Source organism: Mus caroli, unplaced genomic scaffold, assembly GCF_978045245.1.
Source record: "Mus caroli unplaced genomic scaffold, Mus_caroli_1 scaffold_17, whole genome shotgun sequence".
Classification (NCBI taxonomy): Eukaryota; Metazoa; Chordata; class Mammalia; order Rodentia; family Muridae; genus Mus; species Mus caroli.
Window position 1 is genome coordinate 19,848,368 of NW_028227272.1, and position 17,030 is coordinate 19,865,397.

The 17,030-nt window shown below is 42.5% G+C and overlaps 1 protein-coding gene across 1 annotated transcript in view; it reads right to left on the reverse strand.

Moving 5' to 3' along the window:
• Positions 1-14,576: 14,576 nt before the first annotated feature.
• LOC110312040 (kininogen-1-like) overlaps positions 14,577-17,030 on the reverse strand; it is a 36,899-nt gene continuing 34,445 nt past the window's right edge. The window contains 1 exon segment of the mRNA XM_085832361.1: positions 14,577-15,912. Within this exon segment, the coding sequence (XP_085688487.1) occupies positions 15,028-15,912 (885 nt within the window). The 3' untranslated portion in view covers positions 14,577-15,027.

Consider the following 17,030-nt stretch of genomic DNA (forward strand, 5'->3'; position numbering starts at 1 on the left):
ACTCGGGAGGCAGAGGCAGGCGGATTTCCGAGTTCGAGGCCAGCCTGGTCTACAAAGTGAGTTCCGGGACAGCCAGGGCTACACAGAGAAACCCTGTCTCGAAAAACCAAAAAAAAAAAAAAAAAAAAAGAAAAAAAAAAAGAATTGCATATAGCTGATTTTTCAGCTGAATCATGAGGACTCTCAACCACCTTATTTATTTTTGTGACTCATACTCTGTCTTTCCTGATTTATTCACATCAGTATAAAATGTAAGGGCTCAAGCAATTGAAGTCCCTTTTATAATATGAGGGAGAATCCAACTGGCTCTTTTTATAAACTGAAGTTGTTTGTTCTTTAGGTGTTTGCTATTAATATTCTCCAAGAAATGACTACAAACTGTTTGCCAGTGTGCATTTTCTGTCTATAAGGAGGCCATTTCAGCATTAGTAAAAGGCACCACTGCCACTGCTGGATCCGTGCTTGCTAATTGACAAAGTCTCATTTCTCCATTCAGAATCAATTCAGAATCAATTCAGAAACATTTTCTATTAATGTTTACTGGTTTTGTGCAAAAAATATCCATTCAAAGCTATATCTCAGTCAGTAGAGCATGAGACTCTTAAACCCAGGGTTGCTGAATTCTTGAGTTTTTCCTCTCAACCCCAGGGTCCCAGAATGATTGCTCTGAGACTCAAATATTTGTACAAAAGACCTAGGCCATGGCTCTGGCTGTTCCCTGATTAGACCATAACTTAATATATCATTTATTCTCTGCCACATGGCTGTGCTCAGCTGCAGTGCTTCTGACTTCCATGTTCTAGGCTCTTTCCTCCATCACTCTATCCCAGAATCCTATGTACCTACTGTATAACCCTAACCCTGTTCTGGAATATCTCATGTGGCTATAGCACTTGCCAGCTCTCCTAGAAGCACCTGCTCTTCCTTGGATTTGCAGTCATTGTTGAAGGTGTGAATGGCTGTGTGTGTGCCCTAGCTGCTGTATTCACTTTTGTGGTTTTTATAGAGGCAGTAGCTTTGTGAATTTTACAAATGTCTATATTAATTTTGCATGTTAGAAAGTAGATAATGTGTCAACCAGGAGCACATGACTTCCTACACCAATCTGCCCACCAGCGCTGCTTTTGGAGAACAGTTTATAAGCTTGCGCATAGTAAATGCCACTCTTAAGCAGACTGTTTACTCAGTCTGCTACAGACTAAGGTTTTCTTCTTTTTCTTTTGTTTTCTTTTTTGAGACAGGGTTTCTCTGTGTAGCCCTGGCTGTCCTGGAACTCTGTACATCAGTCACACCTTGAACTCACAAATGTGCCTGCCTCTGCCTCCCAAGTGCTGGGATGAAAGGCATGGGCCACCACCATCCTACAAGCTTTAATTTTTATTATTAGTAATACTGACTTTTGGAATAGAATATAGTATAATATAATATAGTATAATATGCCACTTGAGCATATCTTTTTGTGGTGCAATGTTTTAGAAATGTGCTCTGTACTTGCACATTCTTTCCAAAGGCAAAGATGCAGGTCAGCAACCCCAGGGTTGCAATATTCCAGCCTGAAATCTGCCTGGACAGTGAGCAGAGTCCTATTTGTTCTCCGGAAAGAGGGCAAAGAACTAAGGAACCCAGGAATATAAATAGGGACCCTAATGGTGAGGCAGAGAAAGCAAAGGCATTAACTTTAGACTAATCACAAACTGGCTGTGTAGCTGACAATGACCTTAAACTTTTGATCCTTCTGCCTCCACCTCCCTAGTGCTGTGAATACAGGCATGGGCTGCCACGCCCGGTTCATGTGGTACTGGGGAAGTAAACTCAGACTCTGTACTGCCAGGCCAGGACTTTACCACCTGAGCTGCTTCCTGAGCACACTTGGACAGGTTTTTACTATAACTTTTATTTCCTCGTCAGTGCACTCAGGAGGAAACAAATGAAAGTAGGATGCATAAATTAGAGGAAAAGAAAATCCTTAAGAATTTTTCTTTTAATATAAAGTTCACAGACTGGAGAGATGGCTCAGTGGTTCAGGGTACTGGCTACTCTTGCCGGGGGTGGGGGTGGGGCCTAGGATCAGTCCCCAGCAGCCATGGTAGCTCACAACCATCTATAACTTTAGTTCTAGGGACTATGGTGCATCTTCTGGCCACCTTGGGCACAAGGCACACTTGTAGTATACATAGATACATACATACATATAGACAGACAGACATATACAGACAGACAGACAGACAGAGACATTCAGGCAAACAGTTATGCACTTAAAATTAAAATTAAAAAGCTTTCAAAAAGATAAATAATATAATAAATTTTATTTTAAAAGACCCTTTCTTTGGATTAATTAAGTTATTCCAGCAGGAAAAAAAATCTAATCCTTTGATACCATGAGGATAAAAAGAAAGCCCTAATGGACACAGGCTTGTTTGATTCAGGAGGTTGAACTGTGGTTAAACAGGGCCTCATTCTGTAGCTCTCCTGGCCTTGAACTCAAGGTCCTCCTGTCTCAATCCACCAAGTGTGCTACTGGGATTCCAGGCTTCACCCTATGCCCAGCTTCACCCAGAGATGTTGAACTCATATATGTACATACATGTAAACCAGGGTTTACATAAAAGAGGGCAGGGATGATATAAGCATAGTATTAACATAAGTGTTTCTGCTCAGATAGGAGGGTATCCTGGGACTCAGAAGCCCAGGAACCATACAGCTCTGAGGGGAGACGATTTCCCAATGGAAGATAACCTGAGACAGGAAACTCAGGAATCAGACAGCTCTAAGGAGGGACAGAGTCTCAATGGAAGAGCATCCTGAGACAAGGAGGTCCAGGAACCACAAAGTTCAGAAGGAAGCTTCAGCAGTGTTGTTGCAGCTCCCCTGGGAGTGGGGGTATCCCCAGCTGAGGAGCTGAGGAGCTCAGGCCACCCTCCACTTCTTCACTAGGTCACATTAATATCCATTCTCACGTCTCACAAGTTGGTTAATGGGCTGCAAAGATTGCTGAGTGGTTAAGAGCACTTGCCGCTTCTCAGAAGTCCTGGGTTGGGTTTCTAACACCCAGATGGACACTTAGAACCCTCTGTAACTCTAGCTCCATTGCTTCTGCCGCTGTCCTCTGCACTCTGCAGGGACACTTGCGGTATATAGACACACATCCAGGAACAGCACTCATTGCATTAGAACAAGTAAATCTAAACAAAACAGAACAAAAAGAAAAAAAAATCTTATTGCTTTTACTTCTTTTTTTCTTTTTAAAAAGCCACATTTAGCCACAGCACTGCTTGATATTGTCATTAGAAAGAAAGACTTGGGCAAATGGCCTCTTTTTCTTTTAGGCCACTGGAGAATGACCAGCAACTGTGGGGAATAGAGGAGCTAATAAATTCCCCATAGCCACCGAGACCTGCAAGATTCTCTAGGTGGTGATACATCTGTGGACCTGTCCTGGTGGTAACAGTGGGTAGGAGCCTGGTGAGTGGAGTATGTTGTTGTTAACTATTCTTATGTCCCATGGACATAACCCAGACCCATAAGATAGGTCTAGCTTACAAATGAATGAGACTCAGAGTTTGAATTATCTATTTAGCTTTGCACAGTGACGGGGGAGTTCCACTAGACTAATTTTCTAACTGGACTGCCTACTTCCCCAGTTGTGCTCCTTAAATACTTGCTGATTGTGTCTTCCTGGGTTATTTCTGTATCAGCAGCCGTTCCTCACTCAGGGAGATGTGCCTGGTCCATCATGTCTAATGGAGACCTACTTTTTCCTGTGTCTTCTTCCTCCTTCTCTTGTGGTTTTTACCTGGATCCCCCACCTCTATTTTCTCCAGTAATTGGCTATATCTACCTTTATTTAACCAGTAGTCTTAAAATGGAGAGCAAGGTTTACATAGCATCATCACTTGGTGGATGTGCTGATCTGCTTGTCAGGGCAACCAGATCTTGGGGGTCAGTATTTAGCATTTGAACACATAGCAACATCAGACTAACTCTCAACATTTCTCCTTTTTTTGTCCAAATAAAAAGGCTTTTTCTTTTACAATAATAAATGGCATACAGTAGGAACAGATAAGCAATTATGAAAACTATTAGGTAAGAGTTACATTCATAACATCCAGTCCATCTGAATTTGGCAACTTAGGATAAAGTATTGTATTTTCCATCCTATCTCGCTGAGTTTAGAGTTTTGTACCTAAAATATTTTCTATCATAACATTTTCTATCTAACTTAAAAGCATTTTTAGACCTATAAACATCTTCTTAAGTTCTAAAAAATTTAAATTTAATTGTAAGACTATGACTACCTAGTCTTCAGTCTCATCTGAGACCTGAGTATGCAGGAGGTGCAGACAAGCAGTGTTCAAAACTATAGAAATGGCAGGAAGTGTTGGCTGCCTGAACCCCCACCCTATAAGTGTTTCTGTAATGTTGGAGCATCCATCTCCAGGCTTCTAGCCTAGCTTATCTGACAGACTTTTTATAAAGCAGGAATTATGAAGGGCTGCTTACTCTGTATTAGAAGAGTTCAGCAGCTGACTTTCTTGCATCATGTTTGTCCATTTTGGACACCATATTTTCTACAGTTGGAACAATGTCAGCTTTTGCCCAGTGACTCAATATGGAGGTTTTCTGACGCTCAGATCTTCTTCAAATTTAATGGAGTGATGCCAGGAGCTGACCTGTCTCAATGTCAAAAAATCTTTAAAACACCAAACATACTTGCCTTAGTCTGAGTTTCATTGCTGTGAAGAGACACCATGACCAAGGCAACTCATAAAGAACAACATTTAATTGGGGCTGGCTTACAGTTTGAAAGGTTCAGTCCATTATTATTATGGCAGGAAGCATGGCAATGTCCAGGCAGACTTGGTGCAGAGGAGCCAAGAATTCTACATCTTGATCCAAAGTCAGCCAGGAGGAGACTCTCCTGCAGGCAACTAGGAAGTGGGTTTTTCTCTTCCTTACTTGGTTAAACCTGAGCATATGACCAAAGAGACTAAACCCAAAGACACTCACTTCCTCCAACAAGGTCACACCTCCTAATAGTGTCATTTCCTATGGGTGAAACATATTCAAATCATCACAATCCTTAAAAGCCATATTCTGTAAGTCTGAGTTTTTTGAAGACCATCTATCTATCCATAGAATATTTGAATAGGAAAACTTTGCTATCATCTATTTATATTCTGTTCAACCTAGGAAGCATATTTTGGGATAAACTAGTCTATTATCTAATGTGATCATGAGTTTGACCATCTAACTATCAATTTGTATTTCTTAATTATCCTAAACACATTGTAATAGCAGCCTTAAAAGAACCTAGAGCTTTACATTAAACTGTCAAAAAATTATCTAATACCTTATATAAGAGTTGAAATATATTATACTTTATACAGTATGTTGTAACAAAACTAACATCAACTTTTGTATTAATATATATATATATACACATATATAGGTGTGTGTAACAAATGTAACCTTAATATGTATTAATATTCAAAGATCTGTACCAATGTAACAAAATATAACATTAATATGTAACAATATTCAAAGATCTATACCAATATGACATTGGCTGTAAAATGTTCTTTGGTTAAAGAGTGGATTCAATAATCTACCCTTCTTTTCTATTATCCTATAATATTCCTATATCCCTCCTTTTTCTTTTTAACTCATTACTTCTACATAAGAAAGAAAGAAAGAAAGAAAGAAAGAAAGAAAGAAAGAAAGAAAGAAAGAAAGAAGGAAGGAAGGAAGGAAGGAAGGAAAGAAAGAAAGAAAGAAAGAAAGAAAGAAAGAAAGAAAGAAAGAAAGAAAGAAAGAAAGAAAGAAAGAAAGAAAGAAAGGAAGGAAGGAAGAAAGATAAAGAAAAGAAAAGGAAAGAGAGAAATCCCTGAGTCTAACCTCCTATACCTTGTTTTCTCCTTGACAAGACTTATAACCAACCCCTATATAACAGCAAGCAGTCTTTCACTAGCAGCCTTTGGATGAAGATGTAGAAATCTCAGCTCTGCCTGTGCCATGCCTGCCTGGATGCTACCATGCTCCCACCTTGATGATAATGGACTGAACCTCTGAACCTGTAAGCCAGCCCCAATTAAATGTTTTTTCTTATAAGAAAAAAAAAAAACAACAACAACAAAAAAAAAAAAAACGAAAAACAGCAAGCATCCACCATCCCATAAAATGACCAAAAATCACCCACACCACCTCTTAGGAATGGTTCCCTTCCTGCTGATTTGGGGTGAAGCATTTCTTTTGGGGGGGACCAAGAAGATGGGGAAATGATTAATCTTAAGAAAGCTAAGGAAATAGGAAAACTTTGTTATTATCTATTTACATTCTGTTCGACCTAGGAAGCATATTTTGAAATTAATATGCTATAACTCTGTTAGAACCTAGTGGGAAAACCCCCACCCAATTCCCGATTCGACGTGCACCCAAAAAAATCACGAAGGACCATCTCTTGATGTAATTACATGAGGACGTTTAATTACGGAGCTCCGGACCAACATGCATCCCACACAGGAGATAACGAATGTCAGTCACGAGGCTCGAAAGCTAGGGGTTTTTATGGGGTAAGGGGCTTAGGGGTGTGGAATTCAGCATAGCAACACACTATTGGCTTATTCAAACATTAACAGAAAGATTACATGTCAGCAAAAGGGCATCAGGACTTTGTTCCTGTGGGCTGGGGGCTTATCTTTGTTCACATAGCAACCAGTTGATGTATGACTTTACCCAGCGTCAAGGGGCAGTAGACAGAGGGGAGGTTCCCGCCAGGTGGTGTTGACCCAGACAAGATAGCCCTGCTTGTCCTTGCTTTTTTTTTTTTTTTAATTTTTATTTTTACAGTCAAGCTGTTCTTAGGAATGTCTTAACAACAGCCCTGTCTGTTCTGCTTTGTTCTCGGCCCCAGGCCATGGGCTCATAGACAACTGTTTTACATGAATCACAAGTTACAAAATCTCATTTTCCTTCAGCACTTGTCGTCTAATCTCTGAACACTGAGAAAGTTCCAGCTTAAGTGAAATCCTGATCAGATGAGACTGTAAGGCTAGGAGAACTGAGGTCATCTGGGGCCATCAGTCCTTTTTGAAGGTGCTCTGGAAGTAAGTCTTTTGAGGAAACAACATTGAGGTGGTCTGAGGTAGGTTCAAGCATCTCAGCATCCCTGAGGGTGAATCTTGTCAGGGCTGCCCTTTTGGTTGTTACTCTCTGTGAACATCTAAGCTCTCACAAATAATATAGAGTTTTATATTAACATGTGTGTGGACAGTGAAAGGTGCACAGCTCAGTTAAGGAAGATTCTTTGCCCTTTGAGAAGATGAAAGGCATCTGTCTTTCTTATAAGTAGATTTGGATTGTAACCAAAATATAACATTTTTTTTATCTATGCCATTTGAAAGAATGGTGTGATAAGTCCTGAAGACTTTGTAGCCAACAAGATTTATTAACTACACATGAAGATTTAAGTCCCAATCAGTCTCAAGCGGTTCCCATATAGATGGATGAGCTTATATATTACCGGTTGGGGTCTTTTTTATCTCCGTCTTCATGTTTGTACCCAATACCTTGAGGAGGTCTCCCTCTGTCATATCCAATTTTATCAATTTGGAAGCAACCCATAGGCATAACCTCTCCCACAACATAACAAACTTCCTATTTTCCATTCTGAGCTTAGGACAGCTCTTAAATCAACAGACTGGTTTAGTTCAGCAGTCTTTTCAATAACCCAATGTGTGTCAGCAGCTCTTGCTGTTGTTCTCTAGCATTTACAAAATTTAAAGTTAATAAAGCACTATGTAATCTATTTGGGGGGACCTTTGCTGCCACTTTCTGGTTGTTAAGTATCTCTTTTTAAGTACAATTAAATCTCTCCACAATCTCTTGTGCTGTGGGATTGTTTAGCATACCTGTATTATGTTTTATATCCTAATATATTTTAAATGGTCCATTTTATTAGAGATATATGCTGGAGTATTATCAGTCTTAATTTGCATGAGTATTCCCATAATGGCTCTGGCATCTATGATTAGAATGTTTAAAGACAGATTTCTACTCTAGAGACTAGCTTCCCTGACTACAGAATAAAGAAAACTTTTCAAGATAGAAGAAAGCTGTTGGGGAAGCCAATAGGATCTTCAAAATATAGTAAGAAAATTCTCACCTAAAAGTTCATATTTTTGGCTTAGTTTTATTTCTAGGAATCTAACAAGAGCCTTCATATGTGAACATAGTTATTGTTGTTTTCATTATAAAAGCAAAAGACACGGTAAACTGTCCAACTGATCAGCAGGGCCAGTGATGGCTCAGATGACAAAGGCATTTATCACTGGCCTGATGGCTTGGATCCTATCCCTGGAACTCACATGAAGACAGGAGAAAACCAATTCCACAAAGTTGTTGTCTGACTTCCACATGCATGCTGTGGCATATACCTCCTACACACACACACACACACACACACACACACACACACACACACACCACACCACACACTAATAATAGTAACAGGATCAACAATAAAGGAAGATTAAATGAAGCCAAACAATCTACAGTGGTGGATTAAGCAGAAACTTAAAGGCATCTTTGTAAGTATGTTTGATGGGGAGTTGGGGGGTTGTTTCTCATGCTTTAGTATTCAATAAAAAGCAGAACATGAAAATGAATACACTTATAAGTGAGTACATACCATGCATGTCCTTTAGGGTCTGGATTACCTCACTCAGATGTGCCTTGCCTTCAAGATGTGCAGGGACAAAAGTAGAACAGAGACTGAGGGAATGGTCAACCAATGACTGCCCCAAATTAAGACCCAGCCTAAGAACAAGAACCAATCCCTGACACTTTTAATGATACTCTGTTATGCTTGCACACAGGAGCCTGGCATAACTGTCCTCTGAGAGGCTCCACCCAGTAGCCAATGGAAAGAGAGCCAAAGACCCACAGCCAAACATCGACTGGAACTCAGGGAGTCATGTGGAAGAGTTAGGGAAAGAATGGAAGGACAAGAAGACAAGGACTCACAGGAAGACCAACAGAGTCAACTAACCTGGACTCTAGGGGGCTTCCAAAGACTGGACCACCAACAAGGAAGCACTAGGCCGGACCTAGGCCCCACCCACATGCGTGGCAGATTTATAGCTTGGTCTTCATGGGGGTACCCCAACAAATGGAAGAGGGGCTTTCCCTGAAACCTGTTGCTTGCCTATGGATTCCATTCCCCTAACTGGGCTGCCTTGTCTGGCCTCAGTGGGAGAGTATCTGCCTAGTCCTGCAGAGAGTTAATATGCAGAGGGTGGTGAGTGATGCCCAGGGGGGACCACTTCTCAGAGGAGAAGGGAAGAGAAAGGTAGGGGAGGGGGGATAGGGAGAAGGATCTGTGTGAGAGTGGGATAGGAGAGTAGCAGCTGATATTGAGACATAGGGTGAATAAAGAAATTAGTGAAATTAGGATCCAGCAATACCTCTCCTGGTCATATATCCAGAAGATGTCCCAACCGGTAAGAAGGACACATGCTCCACTATGTTCATAGCAGCCTTATTTATAATAGCCAGAAGCTGGAAAGAACCCAGATGCCCCTCAACAGAGGAATGGATACAGAAAATGTGGTACATTTACACAATGGACTACTACTCAGCTATTAAAAAGAATGAATTTATGAAATTCCTAGTCAAATGGATGGACCTGGAGGGCATCATCTTGAGTGAGGTAACACAGTCACAAAGGAACTCACACAATATGTATTCACTGATAAGTGGATATTAGCCCAAAACTTAGGATACCCAAGATATAAGATACAATTTGCTAAACGCATGAAACTCAAGAAGAATGAAGACCAAAGTGTGGACACTATGCCCCTTCTTAGAATTGGGAACAAAACACCCATGGAAGGAGTTACATAGACAAAGTGTGGAGCTGTGATGAAAGGATGGACCATCTAGAGACTGCCATATCCAGGGATCCATCCCATAATCAGCTTCCAAACGCTGACACCATTGCATACACTAGCAAGATTTTGCTAAAAGGACCCAGATATAGCTGTCTCTAGTGAGACTATACCGGGGCCTAACAAACACAGAAGTGGATGCTCACAGTCAGCTATTGGATGGATCACAGGGCTCCCAATGGAGAAGCTAGAGAAAGTACCCAAGGAGTTAAAGGGATCTGCAACCCTATAGGGGGAACAAAATTATGAACTAACCAGTACCCTGGAGCTCTTGACTCTAGCTGCGTATGTATCAAAAGATGGCCTAGTCGGCCATCACTGGAAAGAGAGGCCCATTGGACTTGCAAACTTTATATGCCCCAATACAGGGGAATGCCAGGGCCAAAAGAATGGGAATGGGTGGGTAGGGAAGTGGGGGGGGGTATGGGGGACTTTTGGGATAGCATTGGAAATGAAATTGAGGAAAATACGTAATAAAAAAATATTTAAAAAAATAAAAGAAAAAAAAGAAAGAAAAAAAAAGAAATTAGTGAAAGGGCGAAATATAATTCACACCTGAACAGGAAAAAAACAAAAAAACCCAAAAAACCAAGAATAACTATTGTAGAGATTTAAAAAACTATTGCTTTAAATTTATAATGAACTTGTGGAGTTATAAAATACATTTAAAAATATTTAGTCAGTTAGTCTTAATGAAAAGACATGTAAACAATTTTGCAGTAACTCCTTAAGCCTTATCGATCTATGACATGAACTATTGCTTTGAATTTACGGAAGGTAAAAGTGCTTGGACAACCATGTAATAAATTATGCTGCTGTAACGATTCTACCTGATAATTATATGAGTTAATTTTTGTCTGAGAAAGTATAAAAACTAAGAAAAAAAAAAGTGACAGTGTAGCATTGTCTGGGTAATCCAGTGTGCATGTGTCTATCTATGTGTGTGCCTGACTGTCTTTCCTTTTCTTCTTCCGTTCTCTCTGGTTCACAAAGAGTAACAAACTTCTCTTGCCTGGCCTGCAAGAGGCCTCTGAGTCGAACAGTCAAGCATCTAAGGAGCCTAAGGAACGAAGTTTCTTTTCTTAATCTGTAGCTGCTATCAGCAGGAGTTAATTGCCAGAAGCTACCAGCTTCTGGCCCCAGCACAGCAAGAGTGAGTGAGTCAAATCATCAGCAACGGTCACCCCACTGAGTGCTGAATTAAAGGCATGTGTGACCACGCCTGGCTCTCTCCGTGGGTTGTTGGTTTTTTTTTTAATTTATTTATTTATATTTTTACACTCCATATTTTATACCCACCCCACCCTGTCTACCCTCTGACTGTTCCACATCCCATACCTCCTCCCCACCCCCTGTCTCCACGTGGATACCCTCACCCCCCACTCCACTTGACCTCTAAATCCCCTGGGGCCTCCAGTCTCTTGTGGGTTAGGTGCATCATCTCTGAATGAACACAGATCCAGCAGTCCTCTGTTGTATATGTGTTGGTGGCCTCATATCAGCTGGTGAATTCTGCCTGCTTGGTAGTCCAATGTTTGAGAGATCTTGGGGGTCCAGATTAATTGAGACTGCTGGTCCTCCAATAGGGTGGCCTTTCTCCTCAGCTTCTTTCAGCTTTCCTCTAATTCAACCACAGGGGTCAGCTGCTTCTGTCCATTGGTTGGGTGCAAATATCCGCCTCTGACTCTTTCAGCTGCTTGTTGAGTCTTTCGGGGTACTGCCATGCTAGGTCCCTTTTTGTGAATGCTCCACAACCTTAGTAATAGTGTCAGACCTTGGGACCTCCCCTTGAGCTGGATCTCACTTTGGTCTCACTGTCACTGGACCTTCTTTTCCTCAAACTCCTGTCCATTTCCATCCCTGTAATTCTTTCAGACAGGAACAATTATGGGTCAGAGGTGTGACTGCGGGATGGCCCTACATGGCTTTTTATTAGGGGATATTGGCTTTGCTCTGTGTTGGGTTAGGGTTAGAGAACCAGAGGGAATAGGAGTGAGGGCTCTATGGAGGGAGCAGGTGTTCCAGAAGGTTCCTAGAATGTAGGTCAAAGTGCTGGAGGAAAGTGGGGGATCTCTTTTTGTGAGAGAGTGGTGGCTTAACTTAGGTTCTCAGAAGGTAGGCATGTGTACACAGGTGTGTGTGTGTGTGTGTGTGCAGGTGTGTGCGTGTGCAGGTCTGTGTGTGTGTGTGTGTGCATGCAGGATGCAGATCTGTATGTGTATGCAGGTGTGTATGTACATAGGTGTGTGTTTCTGTGTATGTAGGGGTGTGTGTGCCTGAACGCAAGCACACACACTTCAATTTCATGGCCAAGTTACACTGCATAGCTCTGGCTGTCCTACAACTTTCTCTTGAGGTCAGGCTAGCTTCAAACTCAAAGATCTACTGCCCTTATCTCCCAAGGACTAGGATTGAGGGCTGGCACCACCATTCCTAGCTTATTTTATTTTATTAGGTATTTTCCTCATTTACATTTCCAATGCTATCCCAAAAGTCCCCCATACCCTCCCCCCAACTCCCCTCCTAGCTTATTTTAAAAGACACCCTTTCTTTATGGATCCCAGGCTGTGCTTGGACTCATTTTGTTGTTGTTGTTGGTTTTTGTTTGTTTGTTTTTGCTTTGTTTTGTTTTGTTTTGTTTTGTTTTCCGTGACAGGGTTTCTCTGTATAGTTCTGGCTGTGCTGGAACTCACTTTGAGGACCAGGCTGACCTTGAACTCAGAAATCCGCCTGCCTCTGCCTCCTGAGTGTTGGGATTAAAGGCGTGCACCACCACGCCCGGGGTGCTTGGACTCTTGAACCCACATTACAACCCAGGCTAACCACAAACTCTCAGCAATCCTCCTGTCTCAGTATCCCCGGTGTTTGGATAACAAGTATATGCCACCCTGGTCACTGGGCACTTACTGATAATAAGATGTTGGTAGACATCATATTGACATAGATTATTTTTCTAGTTGGGTAATGACACAGATTTAGAAACACTGGTAAGCAAGTCTAACTATTCCTAGCATTGGCTTAGTGAGCAGGAGATGGGGTGCAGAAAGAAAAAGTTCTCACAGAAGTGAGACCCTCTAATCATCCCTGTAGCGCCCGTGCCTCTGTGGCAAGGAAGGTCCATCTAAGGATTCCTGTCTACCTTAGAGAGGATGTTCCAGAGAGAGACTATAAGCTCCTGTGGTCAAACTCAAGCTTTGGAGACAGCTTCAATTCGCCTCAAGTCAGGAATGGCTGAAAGGAGACCAGTGTAAAATCATCAAGTCTGAATTTTATTTCCACTAGGATCAGGGTGATGAAGACGATGGTCCCGCGCTCCACACATCCCAGGATTCTTCTGGTCCTTCCCTCTGGGTCATTGCTGGGGCAACTGCTTCACTTGTGAAGATTCTGCCTGACGCTCAGGCGCTGGCTCTGCCCCTGCCTTTGAGAGTCTGCCTTTGTACTCGCACGCGTTTAGGAGCCTCTGTAATATAGTAAACTGCTGTTAATCTCCTGCTTCTGCTCAACTTTTGCCAAGCAGTGCAGCCGGTTTCAGGGTGAGAATGTTTCCCAGGGTCATTGGGTCTTCAGTGACTGAAGTGAGAGGAACACTCGGCTCAAATGCAGTTTCCACAGCAGCCCACTGGCTGGGGTAGCTGTGGGGAGCCACATCCTCATTTCTTATTCCTACACATCACTTCAGTGCACTTGGCTTTCTCTAAACTGAGTTTGTGGCGACTGCAGTAAGTGAGACCCTTGACCACATATATTCTGACTGTTCTTAGCCTACTCTGTTTTCCTCTCACACCTTTGAGGGCCCCCGCCTCCATACGGGTTCACTTCTGGGGCTCAGGTCTTTGTTTAGTGACCAGGGAATTTACCTAGAGTCTCTCAGTGACCATGGGTATGGAGCTGTGTGGTGGAGCATGGAACACTTATCAGTGGGTTCAAAAAGTCATATATTTTTTTCCAGGCAAAAGCACGGCATGGGTTGGAAACTATACGCCTTCCTCACATTCTAAGTAAGCAAGTCTAACTATTCCTAGCATTGGCTTAGTGAGCAGGAGATGGGGTGCAGTAAGAAAAAGTTCTCACAGAAGTGAGACCCTCTAATCATCCCTGTAGCACCCGTGCCTCTGTGGCAAGGAAGGTCCATCTAAGGATTCTGGGTAATAATCTCTTCCTGTTTGTCCAAAATGAATGTTCTTCAGTGTCACACAAAAAGAGGATGCACTTTTAAGGTGAGGCTAAGGAACTGGCTCCTAAAAGGAAGAAGGAAGTTTCCACCAAATCCCATAACCTGCTTTGTCACAAGAAATAAAAGGTTGCTGTAGCAAACCTTCTTCAATATTCTCCCTTCTACTTTCTGGCCTTAGTGCTGGACTCAGAACTTCTGAGAACTAAGGATTGATTAATCTAACCTCAGCAGCATTACCAAAAAGCCCCTGCTTGAAAGCCTTATGGCAGAGACTAGCTAGTGGGTAGACTGGGTGAGGAACAGCCTCACCCAGAAAAGGAATTCCAAGGACAAGCTACTAAGTGAGAGTCTCTTTGCTATAATTCACCTGCTTGAGAAACATAAAGTCAATTCATTACTCCCCGTCAATCCCTTTGATCAGCCTGTTTCTGTTTTCCTCTCTCTCTCTCTCTCTCTCTCTCTCTCTCTCTCTCTCTCTCTCTCTCTCTCACACACACACACACACACACACACACACACACACACACACATCTGGAAGCTTTGCTGGTATTTTCCCCCATCCATAAGCTCAACATTCAGTCTCTTGGTTTTCTTTGTTTTCTAGACACAGATGCCACAGTTCTGTATGCAGATGCTAATGGGCATCTTGAGATATCCGCTCCTTACCAGAGCAGTGGATTCTGGTAGGCTTCTTCCTGTATTGGTTCAGAAAGTGTGTGAGGCAGGCTCAGAAGGGATTCAGAATGATGGCAGCTTTATTATCGATCAGTCCACAGGGAGTTATAAAGTCCCATTGACAGGCTGTTCTGATCACCATGGCTGGATGACTTAGGTCACAATGTTTGTGCTTGGGCAGTGGGAAGAGAGGCTGGGAGAGCATTTGTGAAGCTACCTAGGCTGTGTAAGTTAAGAAAGAGCATCAAGGAGATCTAAATCAGAAAATTCTATTGTTTCTGTGTTTGGATCCTTCCAGCTAGCTGGCTTCCATGGGTGCCCAGGACATTTGTGGGAAGTTGCTTCTGGGAAATCAGATATCAGCTTAAATGAAGGGCTATCTGGCTGTACATGGATATCAGGGATCAAATCATCATGAGCCTTAGTGTTATATGGTGGGGTGGCAGCTACCACACCTAGAATGAAATCTGAGTCTTGAAAGCCAGAAGAGGTAACAGTTGGCTGGGCTTAGGGAGGGGTCAAGGTGGGCCCTTCTGTCCTCCCCTGTATCTGTGTAGATGTAGTACTGTCTTCAGAAGAGCTTGCCAAAGGCTCTGTTCTCTGGGCAGTCTGCTTTACACTGTTTTTGTCTTTATTTGTTTGCTGACCATGACCATGACCATGACCAAGACCATGACCATGACCATGACCATGTCTGTGACCATGACCATGACTATGACCATGACCATGACCATGACTATGACCATGACCATGACTATGACCATGACCAAGACCAAGACCATAACCACGTCCCTCTGTGTGTGTATAGTCATCACCATCTTCCCTTTGGTGTCTAATATAATCAAGTTTAAGTTGATGTCCATGACCACGGCCATGTGGTTTCTGGTGTCCATGGCCAAGGCCATGCCTCTATGGGGACCAATGGCCATGGTCATGCCCATGCTTATGACCATGGTGATTCTTAGCCTTGATTTGCTTTTCATGCAACCAGACATGCTCCTCTTTTTGCTCCCTGACAATGTAGGGTGGACTTACAGTTGTTCCTGCATTTGTTTCTTGTACTCTGGCTGTCCGGAAAGGAGAAAAGCCTGGAGGCCTCCTTCGAATCAGAGTAGTCTACAGAGGAAATAGTAAGATGAATGCCTTATGTTAGTACCAAGCTGATGATGAAGGAAGAAGAGACTAAGCACCTGATGATGCCATTTTATATTATAATGGGCTGAGTCTTTCCCAGATATTAGATACTATAATTGTTGACATTTAATAGAGGCTCCACCCCACAGTTACCTGGCAACAGCCACGAGTGCCCAACTCACTTTAAAGGGGGCTGCTTGCTCCCTGTTCTCTCTTTTGCTCTCGTCTTCTCTTGCTTCTGCTCTCTTCCCCTCTTCCCCCTCTCTTTTCATTCCCTTCCAGCTTCTCACTCCATGTGCTCAGGGCCAGCCTCTCCTCCTCTTTTCTCCCACTTGCTCTTCCACTCCCTCTCCCTTTCCCCCTCAATGTCCCCGTCTCCCCCTCTGTCTCTCTGTCTCTCTCTGTGTCTCTGTCTCTGTCTCTCTCCCTTTCTCTGTCTCAACTACCCCCTCAACCCCACTTCCCATGCCCTAAATAAACTTTATTCTATACTATACTACACCCTCAGGGTGAAGGATGCCACAACATGGGCCCACAGAAGTACCCCTTTCCCCACACCATACCCGACCTCAAACAAATATATCCCTGTTTTCCCATTCTTATTATAAAACACATTAATAATTTTCTAGAGAAATAAATTAACAATGATTCTTCTTTTATTCTTGAAATTTGTAGGCTCTGTTTGTGGTCCTAGGGATTGAACTAAGAATCTTGAACATGTTGGGCAGATACTCCAGCACTGAGTTATAGCCTCAACACCTGCCCTAATTATTCTTCTGTTTTGTTTTGTTTTTGGATTTTTCGAGACAGGGTTTCTCTGTATAGCCCTTGCTGTCCTGGAACTCACTTTGTAGACCAGGCTGACCTCCAACTCAGAAATCCGCCTGCCTCTGCCTCCCAAGTGCTGGGATTAAAGGCGTGTGCCACCACTGCCCGGCCTAATTATTCTTCTTAATGATACTCTAAGGCTAAGAGTTTTTCTTCATTTAGAAAAGAGGGTTGTTTGAGCACATCCTACCTCGGGTACTCAGTTTGATAACTGATATCATTTCTGTTCCAACCATTGCTGTTATTATCCTTAAAGGTCTTTATGGCAAAAC